Raw genomic sequence first — 26,800 nt, forward strand, 5'->3', positions numbered from 1 at the left:
ATGGCGAAAAGCCCGGAGGTGAAGCTGGCCGTATTCGGCAGAGCAGGGGTGGGGAAATCAGGTAGGACCACCGTCTGGGTGTGTGTGTGTGTGTGTGTGTGTGTGTGTGTGTGTATGTGCGCATCTCTGTCTGTCTGTCTCTCTGTCCCTGTCTCATCTGCTTTTCTCTTCCTCTCTGTGACTGTCTATGTCTGTCTGTTTGTTTGTTCTCCACCTGTCTTTCTGTGTCAGTCTGTCTGTCTGCCAGTCCATCATCCTGTCTTTGTTTGTTTTTCAGGAGTGCGATAAGGCTTAAGGGCTTACTTTTCTTAACTGACACATTTTGGGGTTTTTCTTTATTGACATTTAGATTTTTTTCCTTCGTAAGGCCACACTCTGATTAAAACCGATTCTACAACACACATTCCAATCATGACGATCGTCTTTCACATTCTTGCACGCTACACGGAGCAGGGGTCCATCCCTTATTCAGTGTGTCTATCTCCGGCAGCTAACAAGATAACACAGAGCATATGTGTTTTGCCCAGTGCAAATCAAGACAGATTGCTCTCCATGGTAGTAGGAAAAATATTGCCTTGAGTCTTATCCATGTTATTGAAGCCTATTATGTAACACTGACGCCTGTGGAGGTCAGATCAAGGACTGTTTTGGAAAACTGCAATTAAATGCCAACGGATTTAATATGATCCCTCACATTAGCATATCACTAATACTCTATGGACACTCCTCCATAAGTCTATACCCTATGGACATGTATTATAATGTCCGATTGGTTATGTTATTCACGAAATACATAATTATTATTCATTTATTTTGTATAGTGCTTTTTTTCAGTACTCAAAAGACACTGCATTCCATAACAAGAATAGATGAATACATCAAAAGTAAAAAAAAAAAAAAAAAAAGAGTACTGTCCGTAAAAACAACAACAAAAATATTTAAAGATTAAAAGCAAGTTTAAAAAGATGCTACAGGACACAGGAATGTATTATTTCCTTGGAAAATCTATCCCCATAGTCTAGATTTACCAGTGCCTACTCTAGCTGTTGTGAGAACGATGAATGATCTATTACAAGAGTACACACTCTTCTTCCTCAAATGACATCTTTGTAATCAGTGCTGATGCCAAGAACTAGCTAGAGCTAATTTCCGTCTGCTTCAATCAATTTCTAGGGGCAGTCAGTACCCTGACAATGTCAGGGCAGGAGGAGGTGATGAGACATTTCGGATAGCTGCTTTGTACCTCAAACACCATTAGCAGCAGGAAAAATGTTTCCCTTTTAAATGCCAAACTTGAGGGGAGATGTCCCAGGTATATCCAGTAGCCTTTATATCTAGTAGTATAGTTGGGGGCCTTAGGGCTATATGAGGCTAAGTTCGTGCATATGTGTGCAAAAGCACCAAATTTGGCTCAGATATAGCTCAGAATATGCTCTAATGATTTAGCCAGGGCGCCCGAGCCAACGTCCACCGGGGTCGCCATGGCGGCCAAATCAATATGGCCGCCCTCCGAAAAAGGTCTTGGCTATAACTTTTGAACCAAATGAGCTTCAAATAAAAACTTGGTGTCTATTTTATGTTTCTTGGCCATTAGAAACACATTGGAATGCTTATATTTATAATTGGGGGTGTCTGGACCCCTAATTTGCATATCTCCAAGATGGCGGCTTCCCGAAAATGAGTTTTACCATAACTTTTACATTTTATTTTCAATATTGACCCATCTAGAATGTTGGGGAGCTTGTGGGAGGGCCAGACTTCAGGCATTTACAATTTGAATTTAAAAAAGCTGTTTACAGTAGTGTGAATTGCTTGTGTGCAAGACATATGGACAACAAGATGGACAACAGCAACGTTGTACAACTACTATTTTCTTCCTCACGTAAGTCATAATTCATCATAAAAGGGTTTCAGCGCAGCCCAGGTCTTTTGTGACAGTGTAACTCAGGCCGCCTGTCTGAGGTGACAGTGAGTGTGGAGGGGAGCAGGAAGTTAGACAGAGTAATTACGAACTCAGAGGAATATGTATGTTTATGAAAACAAAGATTAGAACAAATGCAAAACAAAGATGTATAAACAGTTAAAGGAGTTAACTTATGGAATACTTTTGAAAAGGAAATGAGAATGTGTAGTACACTAAAAAGTTTCAATGTTTTGATTATGCATTCATGGGGAAAAAACCCCCAAAAACATACATGTAACAAGGGTAGGCGCAATAAGCCATGGCTTCAGCCTACACCTTTTTGGTCCTGGTGTTATGCATTGTGACTGTGTATATTTTTTATATCTGTATTGTGAATTGTATAGGGGACCAAAATAAACATTCTCAATCAATAAAAAATAAAAAAAGCGCTCACCCCGTTGCCCCTCGCCTCCCAACATCAATGGCTAAACTAATATAAAGACCCGGCGGCGTGAGAGGAACGAGAAAAGAAGAATGTGTCAATCACAATCAGTGATGATGATGACCTTCTGCAGGACAGGAACGGAGAGAGACAGGATTCAAAGACGGACACTTGGGCTCTGACATCCCCGTGTGAAGCCGGCTCCACTTTGTCCAATATTGGTCAATCAGAACAAACCCGAGCTACAAACAAACTGAACAAAAGCACAGTGTTCATAATTGTACTTTAGTATCGGTACATAGTTTTTGTACTAGTTAGAGGAGCGCACTAGGCAGAATGAAACATATATTTATGGCTTGATTGTCTTTTTCCATTCTAAGCCTTTGCTCAGACTGAGAGGGTGAATTCAACTGGACTCTTAACGAGCTTTGGGGGTTAGAGAGAGCAGGCTTGCAGTAGCCTGCTCCGCTTCTGACAGCCCGCCCACACACACACACACACACACTCTCTCACTCTCACTCTCACTCTCACACACACACACACACACACACACACACACACACACACACACACACACACACACACACACACGACAGGAGATTACTCATGTTGCTGTCACATCAACAGCTGGATGGAACTCCAGTGATCCCATCTACGGTACAGTGGCTCTCATCCAAACAACACAATGCACAGAATGGGATGACTCAGACCTCTTTCATGGCTTAAATGATACGGCTCCTCTTCATCCTCTTAGTCCGGATGAACAAAAACACACCGTTTTGATTTCCATGCTCTCAAATGTCGTGCTGCGCGCGGCTATAGACGACATAGTCATTTTAAAGGGGTGTTGTGTGCTGGTTTTCTAATTTGCGTCATTGCACATTATAAAGGCTAGTAGATTTCACGAGGGATGTAAGTGGTATGAGTGGTACAGTATACTCCCACTCCACAAAACCAATATTTTTACACAGCAGTGCATCTCCAACCTACTTCCATATAGATTCATCTTCCCCCCCCCCATTGTGATTCCCAGACCGTTAGCGTCACCTCCCTCCCTCCGTATGTACCGTTTCCGTCTCGGCAGACAAGGGGGACTGATTAACTAGAACACCCGTGCCTTTTTACGTCAAATGACCCCCTCTTTAGAATGTAAATCTGCTACTTACACACAACGACCACTAGTTGGCCGCTTGTAAATTAGCCTGCCTCCCACACAGAAAAACTAGCAAAATAGCTTTATATTTAACTTATCCTGATGTGATTTTGAAAATGTAAGGATACTGGGTGGTAGAACGCACATATCTAGGAAAAGTCCTGAAAGGAGGGTCCTGACATTTTATTGAGTGCAAAGATACAACATGTTTTTTTACTCACAGGGGTCAAATGACCCCACGTGGCTGATTAAGTGTTTCTGTAGGAGAACAGGAGCGTGACATCGTAGGAGCGGTGAGCACGCACTCTCTCCGAAATTGGGTTGGCCCAGCAGAGAGTGTCTGAGGAGAACAAATGTTTACTGTCATAATCGTGAGGGAGGAGTCTGAGCGGCCTAAGGCTGCTCCGTGTTCAGCCTGGTACATCATTGTGAGGCTGGATTTGATTGCTTCGAGATGACGGTTTGACCTCCCCCTTACCCACACAGAGCCTCGGGCACCGTAAAGTGTAATAAGGGTATTGACTGGCTGTGAAGTCTGTTCCAGCCCTCTATTTCAGGCTTGGCTTTAATTGACTCACCGGGGGGATACTGGGGTCTGGAAATGGTATATATTTATCGAACTAGTCTCCCTTCCTCTGTGAAACACTCCTATAGGCATGCACACACACGCACCATGCGCACGCGCACACGCACAACGCGCATGCACACACACAGGCACGCACACACACACGCACCACGCGCATGCACACACACAGGCACACACACAGGCACACACACAGGCACACACACACACACACACACACACACACAAACACAAACACTTTTGAGGAGGATTTTGAGGAGTCATGCTGTGTGTGGCTCCGGCAGGTTGTTTTATTTGGTAGTGCATAAGTGGAAATGAGGTTTATTGAGTGTGAAACGCGGCCCCATAAAAGGGCCGGTCTGCTAGCTCCTCACACATCCTGCCACTCTGCCTCCGTCCCTGACGGCCAAGGAAAGATAACACTAATAAAGAAGCCTGTCAACTGCTCTCAGCCCAGAAAATACTGCTGTTTATGGTTTCCAACACCTTCCACAAGTCCATGAATCAGTTTAATGCAAGTGCTCAAGAGATATGTAAACAGTCTTTCACACTGTGAAGGCAGGGATGGGGAGATGGAGCCCCAGGAAACAAACACAAACACAGGTATTTATGCCCAGAGGATGGACAATGATCTATAATTCCGGTGGTCATATTAAACTAAACAGAAAACTGGTTAGTATGAGAGTGTGTGTCTGATATTTTCTAGTCAAATGTTAATAAATATTCCAGGTTCTGGCCCCCCCAAGAGTATTACTACCCAACATGTCTTTCTTTCTATCATACAGACTGAAAACTGGATTGAAGGTCTCATTCAGTGGAATCATTACCACAGAAATTGCCTCTCACCGTTCTATACTGTAATAACATCACGCAGAGGGTTTAATTATTGCTCTTGGCCACTGACTGATGCATAAGTCAGTAGCCGAGCCAAAATTAATAACTACTAAAAATATCGTTCTGACCCTTCAAATCACCGTTGCGAGCCATTATGCAATCACACGAAACGCAATCAGGGACAGCTTGTTGAGGGAGATGGAAAGGCTCGGAACTAATAGAACGAGTGATTAGATTTCAACGTCCTTCAACATCGCTTTGTTCCTTATAGAGTGGGTGACGCAGTGCAATTCATAGGCAGAAGCGCTAATATATAATACATAACAGACGGCCGACGGTTTATACTGGATGCAGGTGGCAGGAGTCTCCAGGCATATTCTCAGCCCTGCGTACTGCGTAGCCTTGTTGCTGTGCGAGAACCTTTAAGAAATGTACCCAGCCGCTCTCTGAGTGCTCTCGTGATTACATTTTTAGACGGTTGTGCAGCGGTTGTGTGGGCATTGGCTCCGATTCATCAACAGCATTAACCGTATCCCGCAGCCACAAATAGACTAATCACCGTGTTGCATGTTACCGTTTTCATCCCCCCCCCCGGTTCTGATCCGTGAGAGGCTGAGACGTGTCCTTCAGAAAGGCTGGCGTGATTAGAATGTTGCGCGTGGGTTGGGTTCCTGTCTAGAATAAGGTGTGGGTCTGCCAGGTATGTTAGATCGCTATGCTGTGCCGTTACCACCCCTATGTAATATGTTTATGTGAGTTATGCTTATGTTATCTGCATGCATGTACTGTAGAAAGGCTGGGAGGTCAGAGGTCACGCAGAGGGTGGTTAGGGGAAGTGTGAAACGGTCCTCGGCGTCGGGACCCACTGGGGAATTGGCACGAAGACGTGTTAATAAGTGTGTTAAGTTAAGTTGAGTGTTTTTTGAGAGTCTACATAAAGCATGTACGTGTGACGGCATCCATGCAGACACATCGTGAGCTTAGAATGATAAGGTTCTATCTCCGTTTAGGGCAGTTCAGAGATATTGAACGTCAAAGTTTTTACATTCCATTATGTTTTGTGAGATGGAACCTTTGTATTTTATGAATTACTAACTCAAAAATGTCAACATTTTAAAAATAACACCACACATGCATTAATAAACACCTAATGGATCAGATTATGGAAAAAACTAAGATAGATAGAACCTTATAATTCTAACGTCACGACATGCCAGGGGCTTTCCCCCCAGGAAAGGGGCCAGGGAGATGTGGATGAGGTCCTCTGGCCTGATCAGGATCGGAGGCGGGGTGACTGGTTTACATCTGTTTCACCGCATTTTATATTGTAATGTTTTGGGGGCCGTGAGCAGTGAGCTGAACATCTGACTGTACTGCTGCAGTAACAAATACATATCTGCTTTGTTACCTTTTTGGATTTGTGCACTGATTTCATCATTACATCCCCAGGAAGACAGTTTAAACATTTTACTGTAGTGTTTTTAATTTTTACTTATCAGTGCAATTACTGTTTTACCCAAACAGGTAACATTTGTTGTATTCTCAGAACTCTAACAATGTTGCAGTTATCAACTAGAAGTTTACAGTATGACTCTGGGAAGCTGGGTGTTGAGTTTAGCCCAATTGGAGCTCATTGGATAGACAAATATGCATTGGATCCTATTCTGATACAATGATTATGTATATTCACAGTATTGTATTACAATATGGCAACAGTCTTTATACTGTATATCCTGTATATATAATGTATATATATAAATAATACAATTGTAACTTTTTTAGGGACGAACCTTTTTTGGGACACACCTTAAACTTAAAAAAAAGAGAGAAAAAGGAAACAATTATTCCCCAATTTTATACATGTGAATATGTAACCTAATATGGCCTAATGAAGCAAAAACATATAAACACTATTTTGATGGGAGTGTTTTAATTGATGCTCTGTGGGAGATATTCATATGATGGCTGTGTGTATTGTTTTGGTGGAAAGAATCCGTTTTAAGAGTGATTTTGTGATTTTGAAATGTGATTTTGGAGTTTTGACAAAACAGCTCGCTCTTTTCACTTTTGTGTTTAGAGGTTTTGAGAATATTTTTTTTTAAACGATTGGGAAAACGTGTAATATTTGTCCCTACGAATTCTTTACTCTGCTAGGCACATTGTAGGTCGAAAGGTAGCTTGAAAGCTTTAAATTGCAGACTGAGTTGCTGCAAACATGACCTCCCACATGCAATCCCATTGTTGCCTGTCAGTAGAACTGTCCGGTTAGTGAATGACTCGACGTGTAGCGCCCCCGCCCTGTCAGTGTTCCCGCTGTCACCTCACTCTACACACAAAGCAAAGGGGCTAAACCTGCCAAGCAGCTACCGTTCACATCTGTCCTCTGCGTGATAAGGCTGGGCTCGGAGAGAAGATAGAGATTGATGGGGGGACAGAAGCCTAGGAAAGGAGGAGGAGGTGGGAGGTGAACCGGGCGACACAGAGAAGAGTGGGAGAGGAGGTGAGGAGGAGTGAGAAGAGGGGGAGAGGAGGTGAGGAGGAGTGAGAAGAGGGGGAGAGGAGGTGAGAAGAGGGGGAGAGGAGGTGAGGAGGAGTGAGAAGAGGGGGTGAGGAGGAGTGAGAAGAGGGGGAGAGGAGGTGAGGAGGAGTGAGAAGAGGGGGAGAGGAGGTGAGGAGGAGTGAGAAGAGGGGGAGAGGAGGTGAGGAGGAGTGAGAAGAGGGGGAGAGGAGGTGAGGAGGAGTGAGAAGAGGGGGAGAGGAGGTGAGGAGGAGTGAGAAGAGGGGGAGAGGAGGTGAGGAGGAGTGAGAAGAGGGGGAGCTGGTGAGGAGGTTGGTCAGCCTGTGGACGTGTGTTAACACTGCCAAGTGTGAAGAGAGAAAGAGCGGCCAGCAAGGCAAGGCTACTGTATATGTGTGCACACTGGACAGCTGTGTGTGTGTGTGTGTGTGTGTGTGTGTGTGTGTGTGTCAGCTTTGACTGAATTCTCTGAGAGGCCTGAATTCCATCAGCACACCTACGCATGCTCCTCTTTTCTCTTCTCCTTCACCCTCCCCTCCCCTCCCCTTCCTTTCTCTTCTTCCCCCTCACTCACTCTCTCTGAACGCATTATCTCTAACCCCAGAGCATCCTATTGTCCCTGGAACGGAACAGAATGCCCTTGCGGCTCAACCTTCTCAACCCTCCTCTTCTAAAAGGGCCTCTTCTGCGTTCCGCCACAGCATACCCACACTTCCTCTGGCTCTTTTTCTATTCACTCGCCTGTCTTCTCGCCCACCGCTTCACAATGGCCGCCGGAAGTTGTGTTCCAGGAAGGTAGGCTTTTTTATCACAGATTATTTATTCGTGACGTCTATGTATTGACTTATTTTTAGACGTGCCTGACACTCGTCCTGATTGTCCAGCGTCTCACTCCCCCTCCCGCCCACGGTACGTACTGTTAGTTGCACAATGCCGCTCCGCGCCTCTGCTCCGTTGGCAGAGTGAGTCATCATCATTAGCAACTTCCCCTTTTTAAGTGCCTTTTTAAGTGCCTTCCCTGCCTCGTAATCAGGAGATTAGAAAGCTCTTAACATTTCATGATGGGTCTATTAAGCATTTTTGGGGGGAAATGCGCGCAGGTTAACGACTATTTTCATGGCCAATTTTTTGGTTGGTCTTCTCCTCCCCCTGCTTCCTCTTAAATGGATCCATCCATCCACCCACTCAATGCTAACGGTTCTGTTCAGGTGGACGTCAAAATCTGTGGGAGATTTTTGGTCTCATACAGTATGTGACTCTTGTGCCATGTTCTCCGTTCAATTAATGTCGTCACTAAGTACAATACAAATCGCTTGTCTAACACAAAAGACAAACTCAAATGTGCTGCATATGAGTCCGTACTGTATTTCGTCTTAACATTTTAGCAAGAACATGGAGCCATCTAACACCATCTAACAGTCAGTTGAGGTCTCTCTTCTAGTCATGATTTTCCTAATCTAAGCTACAGAACACGCATCATGTCATCCTTTTGCTAGGGTGCAGCCGTCTTTCGGAAAAAACGTCCGTGACACAAAGTGAGCTTTCGAAACCAAGATAGCTCGAAATGTCAGTTTAGACAATGCCATTTTCCTTGTTTCCCTGAGTCAATCATGTGTCCATGATCCTTGATTGTTTTAAGGAGCCCCTCAGGACATCTCTGACAATCAGCCGTGTCACACGTGAGCCTGGCTGAGTTCAAGTAGAACGCTGTTGTTGGGAGGCTAGATCCGATGGAGATCCGGTGTAGTATCGGAAACCTAACGCCCTTCCCAGAGCTCAACCCAACAGGCCAACACAGCGCTTTAGTCTTTTGCACCTTGAGAGATGTGTAATCATACTCTCCCAGGTGTCCTAGTTAACGTACCCGCAGGGGCTCCAGGGATGAATGCCTCTCTTTGTCACCACCATTGTTTGATTGTTTATAAAGGACCGGAGCCACGCACAAAGTGAAGGGACACTGGTCCCGATCCTCGCTGGGGAAGTCCCCAGTCACTCAAAGTGAACGTGAGAAGCTGGCCTATAGTGACCTGCTTAATTCAATCAAACACAATTCATCTCCATGTCCACAGGCACTGTACGGGTGCATTGAAAGGATGTAAAAGCACGATCTGAGGGAGTGAGCTGCACGCACACCCATCTGAGGAAGATAGTACTGTATGTATGCTAACATTGAGGATGGTGGATCCCTTCTCTGGCTTATTCACAGGGTCATAGAGAATGCTTGGTGGTTTTTTTTCGTTATCATTTTTGGTATGAAGCCCTTTTTCTGATGGGTCTAATAGCATGCTGTGATTAAACAGGAAAGATAGTGCCAGGGGCCTATATCTTTTTGAAGTAAGGGTTCATTCAGTGGTATTTCCATAATCATGAGAGAGCATTCAGAAGTTATGGGGCGTTCAGCGTTCCTTACAAATTGAAGTACGCTGTATATTCTGCCAGGTAAAATGTGCCTCAACCCAAAAGGTTTCCTGGCTCAAAATACTACTTTTCATCAAATGTAACCTTTTCATAAAGCCAACGACATCTATGGCAATTCTGTATGAGGCCACATTCATGAGCACTTCTTGAACATTTGTGACTTGTGTCAACAACCGCAGGTTGCTATAGCACTCACCATTTCTATGTTTGTTTATAACACACTTACAAACTGAATAAGATATCCAAACAGTTTAACAGTTTAACTGTTTTGCATTGGATTGTACTGTAGCTGTTGGGGAGCCAAGCCTGTCCAGTACCAGAACAATACGCAGAAGAACATGCCCAGAACCACCAGAACTTCCCCAGAACAACAATGCCCTCTGTGCTACCAAGTCCTCCATGGGAAACCCTTTGGAGAAGCAGTGATTTATTGAGTCAAGGGACCACAGGGTTGCCATGATGGTTTAATTGCAGCCTAAATTATTACGAGACACCAGCTGGAGGCAGGGAAAATCAACCCAGCATCCAGAAGGGCTTCTTGTGAACCACAGAGTATATATATATATATGTAGTGCACTCTTAAACACAAACTGTAAATGATGGCTTATGCCAGTTCTGGAAGCGGTCCCCACACTGGTATTTAGAGTGAAGCACTGTATTAATTTTCCCAGCTTGCGCTCTCAGAGGGGGACATTTTGTGATTCATGATGGCGTTAAATTAAAGGAAGGGATTTGCTTATCTAAAGTGTTGTGACATTGTGCTTGCGGTTTGGAGTAACAGCTAATTTATTTGTTCTGTTTTGAAAGAGGCGGGGGGGGGGGGGGTATCTGAGGGGAATTGGTTCAAATAGGCTGTTGGAGAGTACATGTGTCATTAACAAACTTATTTAAAGCATTTGTTGATGTTTCGTTATACATATAATTGGTAAATAGATCTTACTAATTAGGCAATATATGAAAAGGAGAGTTGGATTGTCAAATACATTTGACTAATTAGGTATTATATGACCTTGGTTGATTATTTGGAAATAGCATGTAATCTCATTAGTGTTGGTCAGGTCCCAAATCACATTGTTAGCCCATAGTTAGTCAGGTAACCAGGAACATGATACGTAGCTATACATAGCTTACTGCTATCCATTTCTTGTATGTACCTCTGACCACCGTACTTGCCATACTGTACTATCACTTATCACCGTCATGTTTTGCACTATATCACTATTTGCACTTCTGGTTAGATGCTAAACTGCATTTTGTTGTCCGGTACAGTGGGGTGCAAAAATGTGGGCACATGTAAAAGGATCAAAATGCCTTTTACAATTAATTTCTAAGTGAAAAGAAGCAAACCTAACCTCTAAATGGTACAAAGTCAAACATGACACTTTTTTTATTTTACTTTTTACAGTTTCAAAATAATAAAACAAGGAAAAAGGCCTTGTGAAAACGTTTGGGAGCCCTGTCAGCTAGTACTTAACGTAACTCCTCCTCGGGCAACTATAACAGCTTGCAAATGCTTCCTGTAGCCAGCAAAGAGTCTTTCAATTCTTATTTTTTGAAATGTTCCCCATTCTTCCTGGCAGAACACCTCTACCTCTAACGAATCAGAAATATTTGTTGGCCAACATACCTTCTTTGGTTGTGGCCAAAATGTAACATTTTGGTTTTGTCAGGCCAAAGCACATTGTTCCAATAGGCTTCAGGTTTCTCAAGGTTTTGTTTTGCATACTTCAGACGCTTAATTCTGTGTTGAGGTCGTAGGAAAGGCTTCTTTCTGGCAACTCTGCCATGTAGGTCTTTGTTGTTTAAGGTACGCTGTATTGTTGTCCTGTGAACAACTAGACCAGTGTCTTCTACTCTTTTTTGCAGCTCTTTTGCAGTGATGTGTGGGTTCTTCTGAGCATTTCTCACCAGATCTCGGGCCATTCTATCAGAATTCTTTCTTGGTCTTCCAGATCTTGCCTTGACTTCAATTGTTCCATTTATTTGTAATTTTCTGATGATGTTTCTGACAGTGGAAATGGGTAGTTTGAAACATTGAGACAGTTTTTTGTAGCCTTCTCTTTGATGGTGGAACTGAACTTTCTTGATTCTGACATCCTTGGACAACTGTTTAGAGGAACCCATGTTTTTTAGCACCAGACACAACAGCCACCGCAGTCGGATACTTTAGAAGGCATGGAGTTACTTCAGAATATATAGTTCAACCCTGGAATTATATTCACCTGACTCATTGAAGCCCTAACAAGTAAATCACCTTGGTCTGGGCCTTAGTAATCATCTTCTCAAAAGGTAAGAAAGAATAATCCAAAAGGGTTCCCAAACCTTTGCACAGGGCCCTTTTCCTTTTTTGTCATTAAAAAAGAAAATGTGCAGAAAGGTGTCATGTTTAACTCTGTAGCATTTAGTGTTCAGGTTTGCTTTCAATCATTTGGAGATTAATTGTAACAGACATTTAAACCAGGGGTGCCCAAATTGTTTCACCCCACTGTACTCGTACACTGCAATGACAACAACGTTGAATCTAATCTAACCTAATGACACTCAATGAGCAGATAGGAGGGGAAAGATGTCAACTCATGCAAATACAGCCCCTTAGTCATGACAGTTAAGTGGTGGTCGTGATTCACAAAATAATTGGATGTTGGAGATCGGATTCAATTGACACAAACAACAAGATCCGTCTCTGCCAATGTCTCTTTTAACAATGAGCTACAGTTTCATGGAGGTCCCAAGTGTCTACTGTTGAGGCTACTGGCAGTCCCCTTTGTACACCAATTTCCTTGTATTTATCAATGTTGTTGATGTTGTTGTCCATTAAATTGCTATCAAACCCAGTCCTGGAGAGGCCTGTTACTGGGGGAGCACAGACGTGCCCTAGAGAGCGTCTTGCGGTGAAAGGAACTCTGGGAAAGCTTCCGCTGGACACTGAGAGCGTGACATAGAGACCTGACCTCCTGTTCACAGGAAGTGGACGGGGGTATTGCAGGACATTCATTAAAGACTATTGCAGGCAGGTTGGAAAGACTCCCTTCGTGACGTTAGAATTATAAGGTTCTATCTCCATTTTTTTCAAAATGTTGTTTTTTACATAATCTGATCCATTAATGCCTGTGTGGTGTTATTTTTTAAAATGTTGAAATGTTTTAGTTAGTAATTCATAAAATACAAAGGTTCCATCTCACAGAACATAATGGAATGTAAAAACTTTGACGCTCAATATCTCTGAACTACCCTTAACGGAGATAGAACCTTATCATTCTAAGCTCACGATTTACATCATATCACTTCATCTATGTACCCTATTCTCTGTGGCCACACCATTACAGTTTTCATGATTCTCTAACTTGAATAAAGGAAAAATCCTTAAGACGTGCACTATTAAATTGAAACCTCATCCATACAAAGCTGTCATTTGATTGACAAGTCGTCCTGTCGGCTACAAAGAACAGTCGCAGCAGTTATATCATAGTACTGTACTGCTCCATTATGTAGAATGAAATATGCTGGTGTTGAGTTACATCTTAAAGGTAAAAGGTACTTCAGAAATACTTTAGAAGACAGCTCAGATAATACAGGTACATACTGTTGTATATCCTAATATCCCTATCATGGCATGATTCCTAATGACTGATGAAGTACTTTGCCTGCGCTGAAGTAGCTATCTCCCGGGTCAGATGATCTATGGGATATTTCAGTCTCTAACTTGAACCTCCTTTTTGGCTCTATACCCTATCATGAGATGTGAGCTTCGGCAACGGGAAAGAGAGAGTCTTGACCTTCTCTAAACACAGCTTGTACTCTATCCCTTCTTATACTAAATAGATTTGTTGTTGGATTACACCAGTGGAGGCCGGCGGAGGCAGAAATCGGAGGACGGGCTCATTGTAAATGCCTGGGATGGAATGACTCACCAGCCTCTGGATTACACAGCAGCTGTGGCTCCCGAGTAGGGCATGTGCTGGACAGCACTAATCAATCATTGGTCACGGTCAGCACAGCAGGATCCACAGGCCCCTTTAGAGCACCTCTGGCCATTATTGGTCCAGAAATCAACTTGACACATTGAAGAGAAGAGGAAGTGGGCGTGTCACGAAGCTGCTGCATAAAGCACACGATGGGACCTATTAGGGACAGTATTGACAGAGAGTTTTTTTTTTTTTTTTTACATTACAAAGGCTACAATACAATCCTCACTCATGTTCTGAGAATGCGTGTCTCTTCCGAGACTTTTGACATTGAATTAAATGTTAAAGGTTGAGGAATACGGATTTCTACTGTGCGGGGGGGGGGGGAGGTGGCAATGGAGACGTTGTCCTACATTGAGTCAACAGTGCACTAGAGCAGTGAGAGGATACTGTGTACCTACACTGGGAGGAATGCTATTAAAACCACTTAAACAGCCACTCAAGTTAATGATTTACTTCACGACATCGATTAGATTGCACTCCCAGTTCTTGTAAACTGTGAGTAAACAAACGGGCCCCAAACTGACATTATTGCGTTTGATGGAGGTCATTTTCCTCAATGAAACGTGGCTGTGTGGTGTCCAGACAGACCAAACAGCTGACTCTGGGTGTCACGCCTTACAGACCTGAGGCAAGACGACCTCGCGGTCAAGCTTTAGGGTCGCTGTGACCCCCGGAAGGCGGGAACCTTAGAGCCGCAGGGTGTCCGTCTGACGGCTAGACCAGAATCAATGTGGGTCGTTCAATGAGTAACCTGGCTCCAGTCCAGAACAAGGTCTTGGGAGCCGCTAATTGCTTCTGCTTTGTTTATTATCAGACCGGCATTCCCTCTCTAATGTAATTAGCTCACCCTGGACAAAAAGACATGGTGGGGGGGTGACTGTCAGGCTCATTCTCATTCAGACAGACACATTCTACATCGAAGCTACTTCGTCCTAAACATGACAGTCAGTTACTGAAAGATGACCAGTCAATTGACAGCAACTGAAACAATTTAAACACTCTTAAATCACTCCTAAAGAAAGAAAGAGGTGAGGTGGTGACGCAGTTGCTAATGCAGGTGCTAATGCAGTAATACTCCCACTTCCTATTCACTTCAATGTGTCAAATAAAAAAAGTAATTCTTCTTTCTTTGAGCACTGTGATTGCCCATGGCCCCTGGTCCTAGCATAGATGTCTTTTTCTTATGATGACTGATGTATTGATGATTCACTTACTTAGACAAATGTACTTGTTGTAAGTCGCTAAAATGTAAATGTCTAAAATGTAAATGTAAGGTGGAGCAACGTGGGGGAGACGGGAGGCAGAGGAAATAAATAGTTAGGACATTTGATGTTCGAGGCCTGGAATAATAATTCAAATTCACATTTAGTTTTTGGTTTTGGGGAGCTTAGTAACAGGAGCTCAGTAGTAACAACTATCATGGCAAAAAAAGTAATGCACTACTGAAAACACTACTCATACCTGAATTTAGTTTAACAACCACCAAGCTACTGCAAAATGTAGTTGAACTAATAGTTGCTATTTAATTGAAAAGAAACATTTGTAAAATCCCTCCCACTGTTACTTATGCTTTCATGTAAAGTGTCGGGTTACGTGGAAAAGTGATGACATCTAATATTGTGTTTCTCTAGTAACAAGGGTAAGACTTCACACCCCACTGCTTGCTCTTTCCACTTGGAATACCAGAACACTAAAAGGCGACTGCTTTGACCGAGACAGTGAATTGGGAATGTTGGGCTGAAAAATGGGTCTGAAACAGAGTTGGACATCTTAGTCTACCTGCTCACCAAAATGACAAATGACCGAGTGCTCTGCGGTAGGTCTGGGTCTAACAGTTGCACGACTTGAGCTCCTGTTTGAGTACACTTTAAGTGCATTAACGAGAAACATTTTCATTTGCTAAGCAGAACCAAAGTAAGCAAAAGATATGTAGAACACAAAAAAAGATTAGATTTTGTGACCTCGCATTTGCTACTGAAAGGAGGAGGCTTTGTCCGAATTTCTTCCATTTCTTCCAACAATTTGTGTGTAATACATGGCACAGATTAATAATGTGTTTATTGCTGAATCTATTCAATGTGCCAAAAAGCACATTTAATTTTGAGGGCCCTCACAATCCATGTCTGGGAAATGAGAAATTGCTGGACCAAAGATTCAAGCACCTACTGTAGCCCCTGCATTACCATCCAACTATTATGTACACTCGACTTGATTTCTAAATGGCTAAATGAAACGTGTCTGAGACACTTTGTCCACCATAACAGCTTTTGTCCTTGTAGTGGCTAATTATGAGGAGAAAACAGGCCAGACGAAGATGGATGTCCTTTCCAGTTCAGAGGCAAAAACAATTTTCCCTATTGTGCCCTTTCAAAGCAACAGCACTGTCGCTTGACACGAGGAAACAGATACCCCCCTGAGACTCAAGAAGGCAATTCGGGGCCATTTGAAGTCACCCAGGCATATGACAGCGAGAGAAAGGAGAAAACAGAGCCACAGATATAAGAAACACAACACAACCTCCCTGCGATGCCATAACACTTTCCCTGCTAGCAACAAAGCAATTTGTTTCCTGTTGATGTATGATGGAGTGTTTCAGTAGTACATTCTAAAGAATAATTGAAGAGATATTACTGTGTCACTCTGACACTTGGGGGCTCTGTGTTTTGATTGAGTGCACAGGGGGGAGAGGAATAGGGCCCTTTGTGGCCTGGCTAGGTACATGATGAGACCCTGTTGGCAGGATCATGGGTGAGCTGCGCCCCATTAGCTACACCTTTTGGGGGGGGGCTAATGGAAAAGCAAGGGAGGGGGTACTTCTGCTGTGAGACTGATAAACGATCTCCGACAGGGGTAGTGACACATATCCTGCCTCTACCTGTCCCCTGACGCGGTAATGAGGGCTAGAGCGATGCTCAGGCAGGGAAGGAAGGGAGCGGAGAAAATCCAAGCACCCGCCCCCAACGTAGAGTTCCGCTTAGCGCCACCAGCAGCCTACTGTACCACACAGAGAGAGAGAGAGAGAGAGAGAGAGAGAGACCTGGAAATCGTATAAAATCTGATTATATGGTGATGCGCCGTTCTGAATTACCGGGGGTAGATAACGGTATAATTATCGACGGAGAAAGTGGGAGCATTGTGTCGGAATCGACGGCTGCCAAATTTTGGGTTTCATGGAGCGTGGCGTTCTGGGTTATGAGTCTAATGAGGCTGAAAGGAGCCAAAGTGCTGCTGGGAAATGATTAGGCTTATTGGCCTTCCTGCCACCTGTTGATTCCTCAATGAGGAGCAGGTTAATGAAATCAGTGTGTGTTTCGACTGAGGTGGCCAATTTGAAGCAAATCGATCACTGTGAATGCCTCCAATAAAGCGATGACACAGATAATATCCATCATCACGTCTGAAATCGCCACTTGAATTTGGGTGGAAAGGCGATTTTGTCTGTGGTTTCCAGAATCATTGGATTTGAAGTAGTAAACGTTCGTCCACTAATGATAACACCATAAACTTGATCTACAAGATGAGTTTTTTATGTTCATATCAATTCAGTACTTACTAAGCATCAGATAACAATCGGATAATAGCAGTCTTTCTGTTAGGCTAGGCCTAATGCAGGACTTTTATGATGATTGTTTAAGTACCTCTAATAACCAAAACCAAAAATAACTAAACCATATCCAGACTGGTGGATTAATGATTAAGTGGGATTAATCATAGGGTTGCAATTTAATTGCCTCTCAGAGATGTTGTGATTTAGCCAGACAGCACTCAGACAGTTGGCTCTGAAACCCCAGGAGAGTGTCAAGAGGTAATGGGTTTCTAATTGTCATTCTGTGATGAGGACAAAATAGGTCAATGTTTCCGTCCTGGAGCGCTACAAGGTATTTCATTTTGGTGTAGGGAGAAAACCATTGCATCGGCCCTGACAGAATAGTCTCAAAAACATTTTCCAATTGTGATGAACGCTTAGACTGAAAAGGGCAAGGCGACTCTCTTTGAGGAGAAAATGGGTAGTTATGTACTTGTGGAACAGATGTTTGGTCTGGCAGGCCTCTCTACACATGGTCTTAATGATCTACAACTGTTCAGACAGGTACTGTAATGCATATTTATATTCTGATGACATGCTGGTATATCAAAGCTATATGCACGGTCCCCTGCACCTTCCAGGTATCCATAGCCAATTAGTTCTCAGTCTGAAGTGGTTTTAGATTAGATTAACCTATCAGAGCACAGAGCTGTTGCTCTTAAGATGAGTGTTGGATAGTCAAATGAGAACCCTTTGTAGTGAATCTTCAAAGTACTACGGCCGCCATTATTAACCTCTGTCAAAAAGATATGTCAAGTCTTTTTGGTTGTACAGTAATTCCTTGACGTTCCATTTTCAGCCTCTCTGTCCTCATGTTGATGTACAAGCGCACAGTATCATTGTCTTTATGATTAGCATTGGATCGCATTTGTCCATGAGAACAATAGTACAGTAACACAGAGAAAATCAGACACCTAGCTCACAACATTTTAAAACGTTCTCCCTTTTCTCTCTGTTCACACAGCTCTGGTGGTGAGATTATTGACCAGACGCTTCATCTGGGAGTACGACCCGACACTCGGTAAGACACACTGCGCCTCTACACATTGATCAATTGGCTCCAGGGCACACCTGGGATATGTTATCATTATATTATCGGTATGTTATGTTATGTTACGGCAGAGTGACTAAAAGCTGCTGCACCGTGTTTTGTTTTCACTCTTGGAATGATTAGCTGATTAGTCTCAGCTGACCCTAGGGGCCTTGCTGGAATATAAGGTGAGGATAAGGAGGAAATCTGATAAGTATTTTGGTCTAAGACCATTTTGTGATTTGTACACAATTAGGAGTACTTTGAATTCAATTCTCTGAGAGACTGGTAGCCAGTGTAGAGATCTCAGGATTGGTGTAATGTGTTCAAACTTCTTAGTTTTTGTTAGGACCCTAGCAACGGTGTTTTGGATGAGCTGCAATTTACGAACAGCCCCTTTAGATAGGCCTGTTAGTAGACTATTACAATAATCAAGTCTACTCGAAACAAATGCATGGATGAGCTTTTCAAGGTCTTGTTTGGACATGAAACCGCTCATTCTTGTTATGTTTTTCAGATGATTGGAGGCTGAAGTAGTTAGAGTTTATGTGGCTGTTGACGTTTAGATCGGAGTCTAGAATAACACCAACATTTCTGACCATTTTTTTGTTTGAAGAGAGAGAGAATCAAGTTTTGCACAGACTTTCGATCTTTTGTCAGGTGCACCGAATACAATGATATATTTTTTGTGATCCAGGCGTTTATTTGTTCAATGTAATTACAGAGATTGTCGATGGGACTGTCGATGGGACTATAGTCGTTTGGTGATGTAGGAGGTGATGACATTAATTTGGCTATGTAGATTTGAGTGTCATCCGCATAGTTGTGGTAGGCAATTTTGTTCTTTGGGACAATGTGTCCCAATGGAAGCATGTAGAGATTGAATAGAAGAGGTGCAAGGATTGATCCTTGGGGAACACCCAATGTCATTTTAATTTTGTTGGACACAAAGTTGCCAATGGAGACATAGTAGTTTCTGTCCTGTAAGTAGGATCAAACCAGTTTAGGGCAGTGCCCAAAAGTCCTACCCAAGTTTTTAGTCTATCTATTAGAATGTCGTGGTCTACAGTGTCAAACGCAGCGCTAAGGTCTAGTAGTACCAAAACGGAGATTTTTCCGGAGTCAGTGTTTACACAAATGTCATTAAGGACCTTAACAGTGCTATGTAGGGGGCGAAAGCCTGATTGAAAATCATCGAAGAGATCATTTTGGGTAAAAGAATTGCTAAGTTGATCGTGGGCAACTATTTCAATTATTTTTCCTGTAGAGGAAAGGGCTGGACTCCAAATCATTAGACCATTTACCATCAGAGTCCTAATCCGCTTTTGATTATGTCAGACAGTTCTCTCCATTCCCACCAATAAATTGTCATGCTTTGTAAGTTTTACTTCAGTAACTTGGCCACAACTAAAACAAAACAGTTGTGGTAAGTTAATGGTTGATGCTGACACCGATGCAGGTACAAAGGCTTTTGTTGGCCCATGATATTCATACTGCCACTTATCGTGGCTGGTTATCATACAGTATCATGAGACCAACTGAGCTGTATCAAATAACCCTCCAACATGGGGCAACACAGCAGATTACCAAGCTCCTCTACATCATACAGATTTCATTTCCTGACGGTGTCTCTCAGGTTAGACCCCCTCTCTTTATTTCCTCTTGAAAAAAAAAAAAAAAAAAAAACATTTACAAAAATATATTTTACAAAAATACATCCACACACCTTGTCAGTGATTTGAAAAAGGCATGACTGCTATGTGAGAATGGGACATGTGGATTAGGAAGAAGCATCATTCATGCTAGAGGCCTGTATTTGCTTTTACAGAGAAATGTGTTTACAGCCATGGCTAAGGTGTGCCCAGCACAGAGTGAGGAATGTGAGCAATAAGCCAGGGGAATTCACTGCAAGACAGCTTCAAAAGATTTACCATTGAAGGTCTACAGACAGTAGCCACAAGGGAGATTTACCTTTAAGGATAAGAGAGATCTTTTGCAGTCAAATTGGACTTTTATGTTCAGATCCTGCTATGTGGGCTATCGTGGCATGTTTTGCTTCAAGCAAGTACAATATTGTGGATGCTCGGTTCATGGTTCAATGGTATTTACAGTAGTGTAATGGCTACATCCAGCATGACAATGCCCCATGTCACAAAGCCGAAATAGTCTCAAACTGGTTTCATGAATATGACAATGAGTTCAGTGTTCTTCAGTGGCCTTCCCAGTTACCGGATCTGAATCCAATAGAACACCTTTGAGATATAGTAATAATAATAATAGTAATAATAACAATAATAATAATAATAATAACTTGGTTTTATATAGCGCCTTTCTCAAACCCAAGGACGCTTTACAGATTTTACAGACAGAAAGTCAGACAGATAGAACAGAAAGAAACAAAGAAAACAAAAAGACAGCTATAGTGACAAAATTAGACTAGGCCTTTGTGAACAGATACGTTTTGAGGGCTGATTTGTAGGTGTCCAGGGTAGGGGCATTGCGGATCACTGTGGGGAGAGAGTCCCAAAGTAAAACAGGAGATTGACAGCTTGAAAGTGCACCTGAAAGATCTGCATGGACCAGAATCTCAAAGGAATGTTTCCAACATCTTGTGGAATCAATGCCACAAAGAGTTGAGACTGTCTTGAGAGCAAAGGGAGGCCCTACCAAGTATTAGTATAGTGTTCCTAATAAAGTGTTCACCAAGTGTATTTTCACATACCGTACTGTATGTTGTGGAATTATTAGCTGGATTAAGAATCGGAGCCAGACTAGTTCTAGGACATGTGGACATTTCCATCTTTGTCCATTCGTCCAGGATTCGGTCCAAACCAATAAACCAAAACAGTTCAAACAAATTCACATAGACAGTTTCCCATGTGTGTCTTCAAGTGATTGTCTTTTCACAGGGTAAAGTGCTTTTTATTAGAACAGAGAGCAGGGGAATCATCTATCGTCTCCCCACCACAGCTTTTCCTCCTGAAAGCCCTGAGAGACCTCACAGCCTTGACAGAGCTGTGAACGCTGAGGGGGATATTGAGTTACAGTACCAGACAGATTGATTTCGAGAGCTGCAGAGGAGAGTCTGGAAGCAATTTAATAATGTTTTTGTGAACAGTGCACAGTGCATACATCCACCCGCGGTTTGTTCCTGTCCACAAAGGTAACAGGCTTTTAATAGGTAATTTTTTTATCAGGAAAAGCAGATGAAATGTCCTCTAAGATCAAGGCTCTTTGAATAAATCAATCTCTGTCCTCAGTCTCGAAAAATGCCTTAATGAAATGAGAAGCAATGCGTTTAGATTGACATTAAGGAATCACTATGCATATGTGCACCCAGCTGATAATATCCTTGACATTAATTAAGCTATGTGACAGCAATACAGAATTTCAGAAGCTAAACCACAGCTTTCCCTTGAGTTCTAATATTAATTGGTTTGGATTGCAGTATTTCAAATTGGTCAGCCTTGCATAACTAAACAGTTTTTATTTCCATTAAATTACATAATAAACAAGTTACATAATTCAACTGTGAGGTGATAATTGCTGTTTACACCCTGTGCTCAGCAGTAATGTATGATTGCTGGCCTGGATGATAGCGCTGTACATAATTAAGGTAGGAGCTTTGTTGCCATGACACCGCAACGCCTCACTACAGTGTAGTCTGGTCAGGAACCTTTCTCCAATCTTTGCAGGTTTTGCAAATATATATTTTGTATGTATTGTCACCTTCTTAAACTCACATTTGAGGAAAATTATGTTTTTGCCTAAATATCATATATTCGATATTGGTTTCAGTTTATTCAGTTTTTCTCAAAACTTGAAAATATGGTAAGCCATTATTTTAAGGTGACAATATTATATATATATATATATTTTTTTTTTGCACATTAGTACTTTTTTATTGTATTTTCTTTTTTTATTAGTCTCTAATTTATAATTTATACATCTGTATACACCATACTGTACATCGCTACCTTAACTGTACATAGGTTACTGTTATCCATCTCTTGTATATACCTACTACCTACTGTACTTACCATACTGTAATTATCACCTCATAACTGTACATAATATATATAATTGTCCTTTGTACTTATCTTACTGTACTTATCACTTCATAACTGCACATATCCTATCTTGTGTACAATATCATGTTTTGTTCTATATCACTATTTGCACATTTGGTTAGATGCTAAACTGCATTTCGTTGTCTGGTACTCTTCAATGACAGTAAAGTTGAATCTAATCTAATCTGCAGCTTTATGGTTAACCATTTGGCCTTTGACCCCCAGCATTGTTGAACGGTCAACCTCGATCTCCCAATCCCCTGCCAGACTAGAATCACAAGTCGTAGCATCACAAGTTGGGCTATGGCTCAGGTCGCAAGGTCGGCGGTTCGATCCCTGGCTGGCCACGTGTCGAGGTGTCCTCGGGCAAGACACTGAACCCCAAGTGGCTCCCAATGAGCGGGCCAACGCCTTGCATGGCAGCTTGTCGCCATTGGTTTGTGAATGTGTCTGTGAATGGGTGAATGAGAGGCCATTGTAAAGCGCTTTGGAATAAGGCGCTATATAAGTGCAGTCCATTTACCATTTACCATGTAGCCTTGTGTAGTATTGTCCTCTCTACCTAGGCAAAGGCAATAAGGATGTGGATGGGCAGTAGGACACTAATGCAAAAGGTTACTTTAATGCTAATTTATGTCTCTGATGTAATCTCATTTGGCTCATGGAATTAAACCTCAGCAAATCATTCTTGAAATAAGAGGGATAGAAGAATCGTGTCCCATTGATGACTGTCACATTGCCCAATAGCAACATTGCATGACGTAGTATGAAAACAGCACAGACGCCAGTATGAAAGCAGCTGCTTGGTCGGATAGCATGATTGATTTGGAATAAAGTGGTTTAAAGTGTGCGGAACAACAAAAACATTACAGGCATAGCTAATGACTTAAAAACAGCAGCCAATGAGAGCTGGTATTGATAAAGATTTAGACTTTCTCTTTCTGCGCTCTACAAAAACAGGAAGGAGCAGTTTGAGGCCCCGGGTGTTAAGAAATGAAATATTGGCTGCCAGGAAAATGACTTGGTTTTGGCCCTCCCTGAGATCCTTAGATAGGAAGGTCGGAATGGCTGTTAAATCATCCCTACCCCCACTGTCCTTGCTGTCGATACCCAAACACACAGGTGTGGGGTGGAGTGTGTAAGTGTTGAGTGATGACAGCTGAAATAGGATGTCCCGTGAGGCTCCGTGAGAGACCCTGGTTCTGCCCCTCAGAGAGGTGCGTACCTACCCTCCAGCTAGAGGGCAATAAATATGCACCCTGGCAGTCGCTCATGACATGCCCGTGACATCATCTCGTGCGCGGCGGAATGTCCCAGAGCGCACCTAAGCCAAGCCAGGGATGACACGCACAGCTAGCGCCTCAGAGTGTTCTGGCTTTGCCGACGGTTTAACTCAAAACAGTTGCTTTGTTAGCTACCCACTGAGCTGGACGGACCGTTGCAGAACATACACTGTATGAGTCACAGGCTAAAAACCGAGCACAATAGCATGTTTACAAATTCAGCAGGCCTCTTTGAAAATTAATGCCTTGCTCTCCAGTCGTGGCAGCCCCAGTGAAATCTCTCTTTACACGGGGCAAAGCTTTTTGTGAGGTGTTTACACAGATGGGCTTTTTACAAGGGGCAATTGAGGTAAATGACTCCTCTCCAAGGTAAAACAAAAAGGGTCATGGCTACATTTCACCCGTCCTTTCCGCCAGGTGGAAGACACCCTCTCGTACTATTACCTAAACTGCCTGGAGGCGAAGCAGAGGTCATTTCAACTTAAAGGTTAAAGGTTAAACAACCAGGTGGAACACTGCATAGACACATGCACTGCATAGACACTAGAGGCCCCGGGCCGTCATCACTACCAAAGTGACAGAGGGCGGAAAGCTCCCAGTTTGGGATCAACTTGGTCGTTAGGGAAACACTGAGGGCACTAACAGTTTTTTTTTTCTTCATAAACCCGCCAGACGCGCGCACACACACACACACACGTGCACACACACGCACACACACACGTGCACACGCACGCGCACGCGCACACACAGAAGAGCAAAATTGTTTCATCCATTAATCCAGTGGAGTCGTTATCAACATCACTGGCCTTTATGCACAGACACACATACTGTAGCTGATATACACACAGGAGGAGATAATCATAGGACGCTCATTAAAAATAATGTCTAAATACACAGAGAGAAAAACTAGATCTTGGCATACGGGTGTCCCTTCTTCAGAGACTGGGTGCGCACTGGCTTCTATTCAGATGTAATCGCACATTGATCATGCAAATAACTGTTATTGTCTTTCTGTCTATGTGTGTGAGCCGGTACGGTTGAAATGGGGAAGCCATTCATAACTGTAAGGGTAGTTTTGAATCACCAGGATGAGGGTAATGCTATGGTAGGGCTAGCGCAGATGGACCATTTGAGCTTTTGGGAGCAAGTATCAACCGTAACTCAGGACATGACTTGGAGTACAGTATGTATATTACGTATGGCTATCAAAAAAAGGTGTGGTAGTCATATTTTTTCGGGCCTATTAGGTTAAAAACAGACTTTTAGGAAAAGTCAGGGAAGGAAGGGGACGTGTTTCACAATCGCAGAGATGCTGTATTATAGTGTTGCGTCACGCCCATGGACCCCCACAGTTGGTAAGACTAGTGTTAATTACCCTTTTCCATTGTCGGTTATTCATTTCAGAATCAACGTATCGTCATCAAGCAAATATCGATGATGAGGTTGTGGGCATGGACATCCTGGACACTGCAGGACAGGTAAGGCTCAGGTCTTGAGACAACCGAGACATCCTGAGACAACCGCTTGGACACCAAAATGTATGAACAAAATTAACTTACATATTGACAGGGGCTATTACCAGACAGTAGCAGTCCAGGCTACATTTAATGCCTCTACCTAGCGTTGCTCTGAGCTATGCTAATCAGACTTCCAGTAAAACACATTTTACCCTAATCGCCATCTGGGAGAGACCTTGTGTAGAGGCGCCACCAGCACAAGATGAACGTGCTCCTGGTACTCTGCGTAGGTGTTCTGCAGGCTGATTTCCCCTGTGACACCTCCACCTCCAGCCAAGTCATCCTTCTCTCATTACATTGTATTCTATTCTGAGTATACGCTTGGTGGTGTACGCTTGGTGGTGAGGGCTCGAGTGTTTACAGACATGTCTGCCAGAGGGCCAGTGTAGACCTGAGGGTTCTTGGTCTACCTTAAAGCCATTAACACTAGGCGGCTCTACTAGTAGGTAAAATAGGCATGGCTGTTAAGGACTTTGAATACAAATCAAGCCTGATTGGAGGAACACAGTTGATTAAGGACATCTTATTTCCTGGATGTAGCAGAGGCATATGTATAGGTCATACATTTCCAAGTTAAAAAGGTCAGGTACACATAATATACTCTAGATATCAAAGTCCCTCTGTCTATCTGCAGTTTGACTCTGTATTCTTTTGCCAACAACAGTGAAATCTGAATCTCTTGGACTCCTCAGAGTAAAGTGTTTGCCACATGATCAGTAAGCTTGGTTGCAAGACTGGCTGTTCCAACGTGATCATATCAGGAGCAGCTGCTCGAATTTGCACATAGTTCATAAGGGCAGTGGTTTAAATCTGTGGCTTCAACAAGTGTTAGGTTGGGAGCGGAAAATCAAAGCTTCTGGATCCAACATACACACCGAGTGCAGTCAATCATTAACGTCTGCCTAACCCAATTAAAGAGATAAACTGAAAGAGCTCTCAATGCGGTGCAGAACAGTCCTTATTCTACTTGTGTAAACAACCTAGAATACAATGTTATTACTAGTTTATTACAGCATTACTACACGTGAAGGGTCAAGTGTGAACTTTGGCAGCTAACGGCACCCTTCCTGTCTCTTCACCTCAGGAGGACACGCAGCAGAAGGAGAGCCACATGCGCTGGGGCGAAGGCTTCGTCCTCGTCTACGACATCACCGACCGCGGCAGCTTCGAGGAGGTGGGGCCGTTGAGGGGCCTCTTGGAGGAGGTGAAGAAGCCGAAGAACGTTCCGCTGGTTCTGGTGGGCAACAAGGCCGACCTGGAGCACGCCAGGCAGGTGGGCACGGAGGAGGGCGAGCGGCTGGCCGCCGAGATGGCCTGCGCCTTCTACGAGTGCTCGGCGTGCGCCGACGAGGGCGGTGCCGTGGCCGAGGCGTTCCACGAGCTGTGCCGCGAGGTGAGACGCCGCAGGGCGGTGCAGGGGAAGGCCAGGCGCCGCAGCTCCACCACCCACGTCAAGCAGGCCATCAACAAGATGCTGACCAAGATCAGCAGCTAG

At 43.3% G+C, this 26,800-nt stretch overlaps 1 protein-coding gene across 2 annotated transcripts; it reads left to right on the forward strand.

Annotated features, from left to right (window-relative positions):
- rerg (RAS-like, estrogen-regulated, growth inhibitor) lies at nucleotides 1–26,800 on the forward strand (the record flags this gene model as incomplete). Of its 2 annotated transcripts, XM_080538615.1 has the most annotated exons (4): nucleotides 1–61; nucleotides 18,370–18,426; nucleotides 25,193–25,266; nucleotides 26,390–26,800. In XM_080538615.1, 4 exons carry the CDS (start codon nucleotides 1–3, stop codon nucleotides 26,798–26,800), a joined length of 603 nt encoding a protein of 200 aa, XP_080394741.1. The 2 variants fall into 2 exon arrangements, with proteins under 2 accessions (XP_080394741.1, XP_080394742.1); XM_080538616.1 differs by lacking the exon at nucleotides 18,370–18,426.

Source organism: Nansenia antarctica (assembly GCF_963989245.1).
Source record: "Nansenia antarctica genome assembly, chromosome: 8".
Classification (NCBI taxonomy): domain Eukaryota; kingdom Metazoa; phylum Chordata; class Actinopteri; order Argentiniformes; family Microstomatidae; genus Nansenia; species Nansenia antarctica.